The 14,894-nt window shown below is 37.7% G+C and overlaps 1 protein-coding gene across 3 annotated transcripts; it reads left to right on the forward strand.

Moving 5' to 3' along the window:
- The first annotated feature begins 826 nt into the window (after positions 1–826).
- Positions 827–14,352, forward strand: LOC127865879 (neuropeptide FF receptor 2-like). Of its 3 annotated transcripts, none has more exons than XR_008042806.1 (8): positions 827–1,022; positions 1,510–2,378; positions 2,925–3,130; positions 4,286–4,513; positions 5,205–5,315; positions 11,610–11,775; positions 12,592–12,763; positions 12,851–14,352. XR_008042806.1 is itself a non-coding variant. In XM_052405910.1 (8 exons), exons 3-8 carry the CDS (start codon positions 2,228–2,230, stop codon positions 12,687–12,689), a joined length of 960 nt encoding a protein of 319 aa, XP_052261870.1. In that variant the 5' UTR covers positions 831–1,022; positions 1,510–1,578; positions 2,208–2,227; the 3' UTR covers positions 12,690–14,352. The 3 variants fall into 3 exon arrangements, 2 of the variants coding, with proteins under 2 accessions (XP_052261869.1, XP_052261870.1); XM_052405910.1 differs by having other exon boundaries at positions 831–1,022; positions 1,510–1,578; positions 2,208–2,378; positions 12,592–14,352; XM_052405909.1 differs by having other exon boundaries at positions 12,592–14,352.
- Positions 14,353–14,894: the final 542 nt, after the last annotated feature.

Below are 14,894 nucleotides of genomic sequence, written 5' to 3' on the forward strand. Positions count from 1 at the left end.
TTAATATTAGCTCTTACTAAAATAAAATTCGAAACTGGTAGGTACTGACTACATTTGGATGCAATAAAGATACCTATATAATATAAATTATATTGGATCATTTATTAATGCTTTTGTGTATACTAGACTTTCGTATGGTTAAAGCTTATTAAATATTTACATACATTAAATGGAAAACACATTTACTACAAAATAATGTGTCTTGATAAACAATAACAAAATCATTTGAAAAGAAAAAGCATTCATGCTCATATACATTTAATGTTATTTAAACAACTGTATTGGGTTTCCACTACCTCTACTGCTACTTCCACTACTACTACTACTACTACTACTACTACTACTACTACTACTACTACTACTACTACTACTACTACTACTACTACTACTACTACTACTGCTGTTGCAACTACTACTACTACTACTACTACTACTACTACTACTACTACTACTACTACTACTACTACTACTACTACTACTACTACTACTACTACTACTACTACTACTACTACTACTACTACTACTACTACTACTACTACTACTACTACTACTACTACTACTACTACTACTACTACTACTACTACTACTACTACTACTACTACTGCTGCTGCTAATACTGCAGTGCTACTGCTACTTCTACTACTACAATAATTTAAAACTATGAGTAAATCTTCTTACAAACTATGAAGTAACCCGGACTTACTTTTAAAAAAAATGTTACGACAGTATCTTCGAAGTCAGTACTTATAATACAACTCCGATAAATTTCACCATTGAACATTGATAAGTGTTAAAGATTTCATTAAAATCTTTGCTATGAGCGAACTGATTACGGTCTGTCTGAGAGTTGTGAGATCCGACATGTGTCCCCGAAGTTATCGTGATTTGTAAACACAATCTATATGTATATATGGCATCATATCATCGAAACTTCAAGAACTCGTTTTAATTCTTTACTAGTTGTGATGTGTGGAGTGCTGATAACTGATCATTGTATTCAAATATGGATTTTTAATGGCAGAGTACGTAACCTTTTTACATATTTTACATGTATTTTGTGACCGGTTAAATTGACTTCACACACGTCTCTTTCCATGATTAGGTGTTGTATTAACACACGTTTGTTGAAATTTGTTGTGGGAACAACCCGAGTGGAGTGTTTTAAATGCTTTAGGCGCGCATATATTAAATGTGTATGTTTATTTTTAAATAAGCCTTTACCGTGAGATAGTCAAATACATCACAATACAGCCTTTACCGTGAGATAGTCAAATACATTGCAATACAAACTATTTAAATGATTTTTTGTTTAATTTACGTCTGAAATGCCCATAAAGTCCTTCACTTATGCTAAACAGTTTTAAATGTGCGTCATTATATCAAACTTGTACAGAATATCTTACAAATGGAATATGTTACGAAATGCATCCTAATATCAGATATCCAATTATTGGCACACATAATTAAAAGAAAAATTATGAATAATATGTGTGTGCTATCTTTTGACAGGTTTTTACGCCATAAGTTGCTTCATTTCCCAGAGGGATCGTGGAATTAAGTGATACATCACTGCATAAGGTGATATTATTATTATTATTATATTGAAATCAATGCAGTTTTGCCTAAGGCCACCTATCAATTGGAAAAAACGAAATATTATGGACGGATCTCGGTGACATTATCTCGATTTATTGTTCGCCGATTGTAAACAATACCACCATATTAATACTGATACTCATACGTGTTTCTGCTTTATTGAAATGGGGTTGAATGAACCTGTTTGCAGACTCAAGTGACACAACCGACTTTTGTATCTACGGAATGTGTAGTTCCACAAAACGAGTAAAACAACAAATGGGCTTTTGTTTTACTAAATGAATTTATCTTTAGCAAGCAGAATAGATGGATACAAAGCGGAGAAATTATAATTAAATTATATATTTGTATATGTATATGATAAAAATGTGTACTGTAAAATAAATACACGCTCAAGTACCAACTGATTACGCACTAGTATAAAGCAATCATGGATTGTGTTCCTGGTGAACCCGTACCTGAAAACGTCGACTATGACCCGCACATGTTTCAGAACATAAGCGCCCTATCGCTGCCAGCGCCCATACCGATATGGGAGATTACTCTAAAAGCGATTTTCTACGTTGCCGCGTTCTTATGTGACGTCATCGGAAACAGTATCTTCATTTTAGTGATTGTCTTGAACAAGCGCATGCGTTCCACAACTAACGTGTTTCTGTTGAATTTGGCGGTCAGTGACGTCATGGTGGGCTGCTTTTGTATGTGGGTGCATCTTGGCAACAATATTACCAACGATTGGCCCTTTGACGAATTCGTCTGCAAAGGGAATACTTTCATGCAAGGTAAAATCAACTGTTTACAACAATGTTGCTTTTTTGTATCGCTGAGGCTTTAACATTCCATATGCTTTCTTGTAATTGTATATGATTGTTTATGTCTGCATGTTTTCAATAATTTAAAAATGGTAGCATAGCAACATGGGTTTGAGCTGTATGCACCCATTATTCAGCTCAGCATCAGTATTATCTCACCGGGTTGGGATGGAGGGTGGGCGGGGGGGGGGGGGCGGACACCTTTTCGGAAATCAATCTATAAACACTTAATTTCAAAATTGACATAATTCGAACGTAGGCGATTATTTTTTTACATTTTTTTCATTTCTCCCTCAGCTCTATACATACCACGACTGCTTTTAATGTTCACCCTTAAGTCTAGAGTTGGACAAACGTTGTGTTTATAATTTTAAAAAAATCAGAAGATCTTAACTTTAAAAGTACCTTACAAAAAAGTAATTGGAAAAATATTGATTGTTGTATTGATAAAACACATAATAAACGAGTTATACATATAAAGAATATTTTAACCGAAAAGTCCTATATTGCTGTCAGTGGTAGCTGTTACGTCCAGCGTTCTGACGCTGACGGCGATTGCGGTGGAGCGTTTCTTCGCAATCGTGTTTCCGCTGCGGAAGCGGAAGTCGCCGTGTATCACTGTTGTGGTGCTGGTAACCAATTGGCTAGTGGCGGTTGGCATAGCAATGCCGCACCTGATAGTCCGGCGTCGGTACGAATATTACTGGAAAGACCGCCACCAGGTTTGTTTATTTAGTTTAAGAATAAACGTATTCATTCGCTGTTTGGTCGTTAATTTTTGTTTTTCTAAGATTGACAAAATGGCAAACTAGACAGTTAACAAATTCAAACAAAAATGAATAGCTTATATTTAAACGCGTGAAATAGCATCCGTGAGTAAGAAGATAATTGTTGTCTGAATGGATTATCATCGATCGGAAAAGATAAAGATAAGTAAAACGTAATTGGTTTTGTTTGCACTCGCTTTTAATCGAAATTTTAGCAGCTCAGGTATCACTAGCAACATGTTAAAATACGCTGCTAAGCTCCTTACCCGACCAAGTCATAGCACATTTATCACAAAGTTCCTTGATATTTACCTACTTTATCGTGTTTTTATTGATATGTTTACATTACATTAATATAAAATATTTCAAATAATATATATTTGTTATCGTTTATTTTTATACGTTTACTTACACGGTAAAAATACGAAAACATTTGAATAGGTTCCCTTACATAACTAACTAACAGGAAACCGTGTTGCAAACAACAGCCCAAGAGTTACAAATATTATGTTAACAAATGCTTGCGCATACATATATAATAAATACAATTAAATAAATACAAAAAATAAATAAACAGAAAATCAAATTAATCCGTCGAAGTATATTTAATGAATGTTATATAGCATTAAATAAGCGTTTCCCCTTCCAAGGTAAAGTATCAAGTGTGAAAATTCGTTACGAAAATTATTAAAAATGATTCCAAAAGCACAATAAGTGATTGGAGGCATCGAATCTGAGAGATGGCAATTATCGGTAGGCGTAGTGAAAAGTATATTGTGTTATTTGAAAGGTAATCAGTCTAAAACTATGGATGCCTCGTTACATTTTAAACTGTACATATAAACCGTAAATATATGTTCACATAAAACTTTTCTACATAAATTAGCGAATAATTTATAAAACTTATAAAGGTATTAAATAACAAGACAATCCATTGTTATTGTGAAAAACGTATTATTGTGTATTCTTTAATTATTCTGATTGTGTTTGCCCTTCTCGCAAGACTATATAAGTATTGCCCTTCTCGCAAGACTATATACATATTCTATCCTTAAATTTAAAACGTTTATTTAAACAAAAACTAATGTACATACACATGCCCGTACCAAGATCTGGTGCGAAGAGAACTGGCCGAAAGTCTACGTGAACCGGAACTGCTCGATAGTGATGCCCGGCCGCCGGATCTACTACACACTTGTCACAAGCGTCCTTTACTTCATACCGATCTTCGTGATGCTGTGTGCCTACACGATCATTGTCATCAAGATGCTGTTAAGGAAGCGGCCCGGGACGCAGGTCAACAGCTCCCGGCAGCTGCAGGAAAAATCCAGGAAAAAGGTACAGTCAACGGTGTTTGTGCAAATAACATAGTGCAGGGTTCAAAGGCATGGGAACTATCTATGTACATGGCATATCGAGTGTTTACACCCCAGTACAATCATTTACCGACCAAAACTAATTGTACTCACTTTAATTGTGACTTTTTTAAATCTATATTCATTCAAAATTCAAGGCCCTTTGCATATTTTATTTAATCTATCATCAATTAATGTTCCACAACGCGTCTTAAAATTACGTTTTTATTATCCTTTTTACATTTTAAATGAGTTCTGTCTTTTGAATCATATAGCAATTCCATTATGGTAATTTTCCATTTTTCATTCTGATATTTACTGCGAAGTTGATATTATTAATCGATTAACTTGATCGTCACCTAAGCGAAAGCAAAGCATATTTCATCAGTCACAAAACATTAGAGTGTTTTATATCAATTATATTACTAGTATTTATTCAAATTGTATTTCGTCAAGCGTAGATCGATTTTTTAGTAAAGCTCTGATGAAAATAGTAATTGATCATTCCACTGGAAAAAAATATAACATATATATTATTTTGCAAATGTTGTATTCCTTTGACTTGATATTAATTTAAGTACATGTAGTTATAAGTATTTTTATTGATATTTTTCAAATGCAATTAAATCAAATAACAAATACAATCATTCCTTATGCACTGTGTTCTAACGCAGGTTATTAAAATGCTGGTCGCGGTTTTGACTGCATTTATCGTATGCTGGACGCCGCAACAAGCTTTCATACTCTGGGACATGTACCGTCCTACAGCAGAATTAGGGGAAGAGGTAAACGTCTTATGTAGCCTTGTAGGACCGTCCTAGAACATACCTTTTGAAAGATGTATAATGTTCTGTAGATTGAAAACCACTTGGGCAGAGACCGCCCTAAATAGAACTTGAGGTGTAGGCATTCGTGTTCTGTACAGTGTAAAACAAACCTTGAGTGAGGATCATCGTGTTCTGTAGATTGTAAAACGAACCTTGAGTGGGGGTCATCGTGTTCTGTAGATTGTAAAACGAACCTTGAGTGGGGGTCAACGTGTTCTGTAGATTGTAAAACAAACTTTGAGCGGGGGTCATCGTGTTCTGTAGATTGTAAAACGAACCTTGAGTGAGGATCATCGTGTTCTGTAGATTGTAAACATAACCTTGAGTGGGGGTCATCGTGTTCTGTAGATTGTAAAACAAACCTTGAGTGAGGATCATCGTGTTCTGTAGATTGTAAAACAAACCTTGAGTGGGGGTCATCGTGTTCTGTAGATTGTTAAACAAACCTTGAGTGGGGGGTCATCGTGTTCTGTAGAGTGTAAAAAAACCTTGAGTGGAGGCATCGTGTTCTGTAGATTGTAAAACAAACCTTATGTGGGGGTCATCGTGTTCTGTAGATTGTAAAACAAACCTTGAGTGGGGGTCATCGTGTTCTGTAGTTTCTACTACAAACCTTGAGTGGGGGTCATCGTGTTCTGTACTTTGAAAAGAACATGTGCCGTCCGAGAAAAGAACTTGTTGCAGAGGGAATTATGTTCTGTAAGTATTTTCACATGTACTGTCGAAGTCCAAAACTTGTGGAAAAAAGGGTAGCGAGTTATGTAGATTGCATGGTACCCCGACAGTCTCACATCATGACTTATAAAAATGGTAATCCCGATCTGTGGATTGTAAGACATTGGCACATGTATTGGTCTAGAACAGAACGGATGTTATAGGTTATTATAGTATGTTGATCGTACGGTACCATGACATGTACCGTTAAGGGCGGAACTTGTTGAATGTGTAAGCGTATTCTCAAAGATGTGTAGATTAGAACTGGTGTAATGTTGTAAAGTAGTTTGCCATTGAAAGCCCTGAAACAGAACTTGCTAAACAGGTAAAGGCGTGATGTGTGATTTTCTTCTTCAAATCTTTGATAGATGATGATTTTCATATTTGAAAACATATTATTATACCCCCACAAACGAAGTTTAGGGGGGTATATAGGAGTGAACTTGTCTGTCGGTCGGTCGGTCTGTCTGTCGGTCCGTATTAAGTGTCCGCTCTCTAATTCAAGTAGTTTTCATCCGATCTTCACCACACTTGGTCAAAAGTTGTATCTACATGATGTCTAGGCCAAGTTCGAACATGGGCCTAGCCGGGTCAAAAACTAGGTCACGGGGTCACGTAGTGCGTTTTAAACATTCAGCATGTTGTCCGCTCTCTAATTCAAGTAGTTTTCATCCGATCTTCTCCAAACTTGGTCAGAAGTTGTATCTAGATGATCTTAAGGCCAAGTTTGAACATGGGCCTTGCCGGGTCAAAAACTAGGTCACGGGGTCACTAAGTGCGATTTTTAACATTCAGCATGGTGTCCTCTCTCTTATTCAAGTAGTTTTCATCCGATCTTCACCAAACTTGGTCAGAAGTTTTATCTAGATAATCTGAAGGCCAAGTTCAAACATGGGCAATGCCAGATCAAAACCTAGGTCACAGGGTCACTTAGTACGTTTTACACATTGAGCATGGTGTCCGCTTTCTTTTTCACGTAGTTTAAATCCGATCTTCACCACACTTGGTCAGAAGTTGTAACTAGATGATGTGTAGGTCAAGTTCGAACATGGGCCATGCCGGGTCAAAAACTAGGTCACTGAGTCACTTAGTGTGTTTTAAACCTCACCATGTTGTCCGCTCTCTAATTCAAGTAGTTTTTATCCAATCTTCACCAAAATTGGTCAGAAGTTGTATCTTGATAATGTCTAGGGCAAGCTTAAATATGGGTCATGCCGGGTCAAAAACAAGGTCAAGGGGTCACTTAGTCCGTGTTAAACATCGCACTGTTGCCCGCTCTCTAGTTCAAGTAGTTTTCATCCAATCTTCACCAAACTTGATCAGAAGTTGTATCTAGATGATGTCTAGGTCAAGTTTGAATATGGGTCATGCCGGGTCAAAAAATAGGGTATTTTAGTGCGTTTTAAACCTCACCATGTTGTCCGCTCTCTAATTCAAGTAGTGTTCATCCAATCCTCACCAAACTTGGCCACAAGTTTTATCTAAATGATCTCTAGGACAGGTTTGAACATGGGCCATTCCGGGCCTAAAACTAGGTCACGGGGTCACTTAGTGCGTTTTAGCTCATCTATGTTTTGAAAAAAAAATGGGCTATTGTCATCACCTTGGCGTCGGCGTCGGTGTCGGCGTCGGCGTCCGGTTAAGTTTTGCGTTTAGGTCCACTTTTCTCATAAAGTATCAATGCTATTGCATGCAAACTTGGTACATTTACTTACTATCATGAGCGGACTGGGCAGGCAAAGTTAGATAACTCTGGCTTGCATTTTGACAGAATTATGTGCCCTTTTAATACTTAGAAAATTGAAAATATTGGTTAAGTTTTGCGTTTAGGTCCATTTTATTCCTTAAGTATCAAAGCTATTGCTTTCATACTTGCAACACTTACTAACTATCATAAGGGGACTGTACAGGCAAAGTTATGTAACTCTGACTGGCATTTTGGCAGAATTATGTGCCCTTTTATACTTAGAAAATTGAAAAATTTGGTTAAGTTTTGTGTTTAGGTCCACTTTTTTCCTAAAGTATCAAAGCTATTGCTTTCATACTTGCAATACTTACTAACTATCGTAAGGGGACTGTGCAGGCAAAGTTATGTAACTCTAACTGGCATTTTGACGGAATTATGGGCCCTTTATACTTGAAAATTGGGTTAAGTCTTGTGTTTTGGTCCACTTTACCCCTAAAGTATCATAGATATTGCTTTCATACTTGGAACACTCGCAAACTATCATAAGGGGACAGTAAAGGACAAGTTGCATAACTCTGTCATTTTTACGGAATTATGGCCCTTTTTTACTTAGTAACTTTGAATATATGGTTACATTTTGTGTTTAGATCCACTTTAGTATCAAGGCTATTGCTTTTAAACTTAAAATACTTTCATGCTATCATGAGGGTGCTGTACCTGGTAAGTTGAATTTTACCTTGACCTTTGAATGACATTGACTCTCAATGTCAATTTATTAAATTTTGCTAAAATTGCCATAACTTCTTTATTTATGATTAGATTCGATTGATACTTTGACAAAACAACTCTTACCTGACATACCACAATAGAATCCACCCAAACCATCCCCCTCCCCCCCCCCCTGAATACCCCCCCCCCCCGAATCCCCCTCAATCCCCCCCACATTATTTTATTTTTTAAATTAAAGATCATCTAATAAATGACCACCACACCCTCACACTATACCCCCACCCCCAAAAAATATTTTTATGCCCCCGGTAGGGTGGCATATAGCAGTTGAACTGTCCGTCAGTATGTCCGTCCGTCTGTCCGTCCGTCCGAAAAAAACTTTAACAACTTTTTCACTTTTGAAGATAGCAACTTGATATTTGGCATGCATGTGTTTCTCATGAAGCTGAACATTTTGAGCGGTGAAAGGTGAAGGTCAAGGTTATCCTTCAAGGTCAAATGTCAAATATATGGCGTCTGTCCGTCCGAAAACTTTAACATTGGCCATAACTTTTTTAATATTGAAGATAGCAACTTGATATTTGGCATGCATGTGTATCTCATGAAGCTGCACATTTTGAGTGGCGGAAGTTCAAGGTCACGATCATCCTTCAAGGTCAAGGTCATCCTTCAGGGTGACAGGTAAAAAAATAATGATTTCAATGCAGCGTTATCATGAAGCTGCACATTTTGAGTGGTGGAAGTTCAAGATCAAGGTCATCCTTCAGGGTCAAGGTCATCCTTCAAGCTCAAAGGTCATAAAAAATATATTTCAAAGCGGCGTTCTCTTAAAGCTGCACATTTTGAGTGGTGGTAGTTCAAGGTCAAGGTCATCCTTCAAGGTCAAAGGTAAAAAAAAAAATCAAAGCGGCGCAATAGGGGGCATTGTGTTTCTGACAAACACATCTCTTGTTTTTTCAAACATGGTTAAAAACACAAATATTTATTTTTATTATTTTATTTTTGAAATACCGTCCAACCATCCCACACAAGAATCCCCCCCCCCCCCCCAAAAAAAAGTTTTGCCTTTTTTTCATTTTTGGAAGATAATGTAATAAATGACCACACCCCCACACTATTAGTGTTTTTTCCAGGAGGGCAAAGGGGCATGGCGCATTACTTTCAAAAAGGGCATTTTAGCGCACAGTTTAGGCAAAAAAGGGCAAAAACGTTCCGTGAATACCTGAATTAGGGAGAAACATGTAATCGCATCAGAGGCAGTTGTGGAAAAAAATATAAACAAGCACATTAAATGGTAATAGATGTATTTAACTTACTATGATTTATATTAATATATTTACCTTGCAATGTACATTTAAGTTCCATGCTGTTTCAATAAACTGTACAGCACGACAAACATAATAAAGCAATATATGCATATGAATCTGATTATACACAGATCCACTAACATATAAATGAAACCATGTTTGTCTTATCCCATTTTCTAACAATAATCTTGACAGATGTTTAAAATAACATTGCGAGTAAATTGATCGCTAACAATATGCCAACACTCGTTTCCGTGACAATGTACATCCACCGAGTAGATTACAAATAAATAAATAATGTTGTTGCTATCTAAAACATTTTTATGCATCGTTGATTATCACAGACATTTCATTAATTCCTTCTTAATGTATAATCTCCATCGTTAATTCGATCGTGTACGACGTTATTTGCCATTTTTGCCGAGTCACAATTTAATTCTGTATAGTCCGCCATGTTGATAAAATGTCAAATGATGTAAGCGACAGGTGCGCATAGCAACGTTAAATCGTATACGCGATTCGCATTTTGTTAAATTAGTATACGTCTCAGTAATTATTTCAATAATTAGATCTAATTATCTTAAAGACGAAAACGTTAAGAATAAATTTGTTTGTGATTTTAAATGTAATTATGCGTAAAAATAAATGTTTTGATATAACTGAATAATGCATGCAATGCACAATCGCCACAAGAATAACATCGAGTTTTTCATCTAAAGTCTCCGAAGTAATGATTTTATCGTGGAGGAGTATACATTGCCGACCGAAAAGTGCGCTTGGTATAACATAGTCTTCGGCATTATCTATTGATACTGACACGGAGTTATTCACGCATGACTAATTCACAGCTTTGAAGCAGTCAGTAAAACCTACCTATAAATCGAGCACTGTAATAAATTGAATCTGCTCAATTTTTATAGTCGATTAGACGTTGACGTCTCTCGAGTAAATCAAGAACTGTCGGAGCGTCACAGACAATCAAGGAAGCTGATTTTGCGGATCAAGTTAGATCGTAAGGCAATAAAGATGTTATCGATAAGGGCGCGTGGCAAAATTTGTCTTTGAAAAAAAGGGCGCGTGGCGAAATTTGCCTTTGAAAAAGGCAGAGTGGCGATCTGGAGGGGGGCGTGGCTTTTCGCCACGCTAAAATGGCCTGGGAAAAACACTAACTATACACCCCTCTTCATTCCACCCCTCCCTCCTTTGTGATTGAAATTGAGATAGGTCCCTACACATTTAAAAAGAAAAATAGATGAGCGGTCTGCACCAGCAAGGCGGTGCTCTTGTTTAACATTCAGCATGGTGTCCGCTCTATAATTCAAGTACATGTAGTTAAAATCCGATCTTTACCAAACTTGGTCAGAAAATTTTATGGAGATGATCTTAAGGCCAAGTTAGAACAAGGGCCTTTCTGGGTCAAAAACTAGGTCAAGGGGTGCGTTTTAAAAATTGAGCATGGTATCCGCTATTTTTTGTGAAGACGACATGAAAAATATTATGTGTCAATGCGGCATGTGGGGGTATTCGTCACGTCTGTGACAAAGCTCTAGTTTTATTATTGGCCTTACAGACCAGGACACTAATTGTTTTAAACATAAAACTGGAAAATAAAATCGTTTCATAACAACCTATACAACATTAATAGCGATCAGCACATTTTCAAAGGCATTTTAATTTATATGCGATTTTCAAAGTTTTACTCTTTGCTGTTTTACTTCTTTATAGACTGATTTTACATCATTATTTATAGTTTTCCTTGTTTTATTTACTAATTACTTTATATCTACATCCAAGACTCCTGTATTGCTTCTGTAGATCCCTGGGTACGTCATGAAGATCAAATACGCCGCCATGTACATCGCCTACCTGAACAGCGCCCTCAACCCGATCCTCTACGGCGGCTTTAACGAGAACTTCCGGAATGGCTTCAACGACGCCTTCCATTGCCTGCTTCTGAGGAGGAGGAACACGGTAGTACCATGTAGGTAGTATAGTGCATAGTGAATATGTGCTCCTGAAACGTTAAGTACAGTGTTGGTTATTTCGTAAAACAATGCCCAAAAGGTATAAACATGCACGTTTGTGTTGGCTTTCAGTTTACGATTTGTTGAAGTACATAATTGTTTATTGATTTGGTAAAATATTGCATAGTTACTTCTATAAAACGACTTCGAAACAGGTAAATACACTGTGATTTTACTCTATTTATCTATCTATCTATCTATCTATCTATCTATCTATCTATCTATCTATCTATCTATCTATCTATCTATCTATCTATCTATCTATCTATCTATCTATCTATCTATCCATCCATCCATCCATCCATCCATCCATCCATCCATCCATCCATCCATCCATCCATCCATCCATCCATCCATCCATCCATCCATCCATCCATCCATCCATCCATCCATCCATCCATCCATCCATCCATCCATCCATCCATCCATCCATCCATCCATCCATCCATCCATCCATCCATCCATCCATCCATCCATCCATCCATCCATCCATCCATCCATCCATCCATCCATCCATCCATCCATCCATCCATCCAATCCAATCCAATCCAATCCAATCCAATCCAATCCAATCCATCTTTCTATCTATCTATCTATCTATCTATATATCTATCTATTATGAAAGGGCGCGTCCAAATAGGTGTTTTCTAAAATGTTCTGCGTCATGGTTTAGGTTTTTCATTTTTGAAACAATGATAATCACGCATAGTATGTTAACGTATAACGATAATTATTTTATAACAATATTAAATATTGAACACATATTTTTTCAGTTTTAGTCGAACCAAAGCCCGGTCAGTCCAGGCGCCCTCAGGGATCAGCTAATACGACCCCCGTGCACACCACTCCCGTCTGCACCTCAACCATCTGATAGTAACGTGTACATCACTGCAACGTGCAGCACACCCATTGGTACTGTGACGAGTACACTACTCCCGTCTGCACCTCAACCATCTGAGATTCACGTGTACATAACTACAACGTGCAGCACACCCATTGGTACTGTGACGAGTACACTACTCACGTCTGCACCTCAACCATCTGAGAGTCACGTGTACATCACTGCAACGTGCAGCACACCCATTGATACTGTGACGAGTACACTACTCATGTCTGCCCCTCAACCATCTGAGAGTCACGTATATATCACTGCAATGTGCAGCACACCCATTGGTACTGTGACGAGTACACTACTCCCGTCTGCACCTAAACCATCTGAGAGTCACGTGTACATCACTGCAACGTGCAGCACACCCATTGGTACTGTGACGAGTACACTACTCCCGTCTGTATCTCGACCATCTGAGAGTCACGTGTACATCACTGCAACGTGCAGCACACACATTGGTACTGTGACGAGTACACTACTCCCGTCTGTATCTCGACCATCTGAGATATTTCTCCTGTCTGTACATTTCTGCCATGTACCTAACATCCGTAGATTCTGTCACGCATTCACAACCCAAGCATCCGCTTCGAACATCTGATAGTCACGTGTGTACCACTGACACGTGTCTTACAAATATAAGTCATGTCACGTTAACACCATTCCCGCCAGCATTTCCACTCTCTGATAGTCACATGTACACCATTTAGACGTGCCACACAACCATAAAATCTGTCCAATTCACCAGGCTGCACCTCCCCCAAACATCTGATAGTCACGGGATAAACAATGACGCTTGTCCACAGCCATCAGTACTGTCACGTTAACATCATCCCCTCCTTCAACTCGACCATCTTATACAATACAGCGACGTGTCCAACATTCACTGAAACTGCCACGTGTGCCTCATCGTTTAAAAGTCGAATGAGCACCACTGTAGCGTGCCCAAAAGTTCTATTACGTGTGCACCCCACCCACAAATCGACTATCTCATAGTCACATATACACTATCGGTGGATGCAGCTCTAAAATTAATTGCTTTCACGTGCACACTATCCCGTCTGTATCACGACCATCTGAGTGTCAAATGAACACCACAAGCACGTGCACCACATCTTTTTGCCACATGTACTCTACAACCGCCTGCAACTTGACCATCTAATAGTCATTCTTAGACCAATGCCACGTGCCTCACAACACTCAGTACTGTAATGTGTACACTACCTCGTCCTGCATCTTGACTAGTCTTATTTATAAGACGCGCAAAGAATTTAGAGATACTTTTTATATGGGCTAAATTCTTTGCTCCAAATATTACCAATATAAAAAGAAGCTTAATATTTGAGAGCGTCAACAAGTTGGACTACATCTCGACCATCTGTTAGTCACATAAACACCACTATCATGCCAGTAATGCCACTGACATCACTGCCCCAAACCATCCGTACACATGAACACTACCAGGCGCATGCAGCGTAATTATTAAATATAATATTTAATGTGTACACCACCCACCGGCCTGCATCTTAACAGATTTCGCGGACGCCATGGGCATGTGCCCATACACGATCATTTCCTCACGTGCACATTGTTATTTGTTACAAATGTATGTACTTATGTAAAACAAAATTAAAATTTGTTAAACATCTTTTAATCTTGCGTTGTTTATAATGAAAAAAACACAATAATAATAATTAAATAGTCAACAATTTAGTAAATTAATGTAGCGTTATTGATTGCTTATTATAGCTTATTTATTGGGTCCAAAAGCCGGATAAAAGCATACGGCGAAACTGTCAATTGCTTATACACATGTAATGGCTTATTTAATATTAGAGCTTAGTATCAAATTATTGACTGACGGAGTGAATTGTTTGCATGAGTAATGTCATTATGACAAAATTATGTCCACTCTCTGATTTACACGGAAAAAAAGACCACGAACACGACAACATGTGCTATAAAATTACACACTTAAGTTATACAAATGACAATCGTTATACACATGACGGGCAACGTATGGCGGCTGATTTCTGCTGCGTAATTCTAACGAGATTGCAGGATTAAAGGGTCGATAATTATTAAGCGCCAAGGCCACAAATGAAGGACTATGTCATTTGTTCGCCCAACACAAAAGAATGACAAGGAAAGAGCGTCATAGCGACAATTAGGTTCCCCAAAAACTAGATC

Source organism: Dreissena polymorpha, chromosome 2 (assembly GCF_020536995.1).
Source record: "Dreissena polymorpha isolate Duluth1 chromosome 2, UMN_Dpol_1.0, whole genome shotgun sequence".
Lineage (NCBI taxonomy): Eukaryota > Metazoa > Mollusca > Bivalvia > Myida > Dreissenidae > Dreissena > Dreissena polymorpha.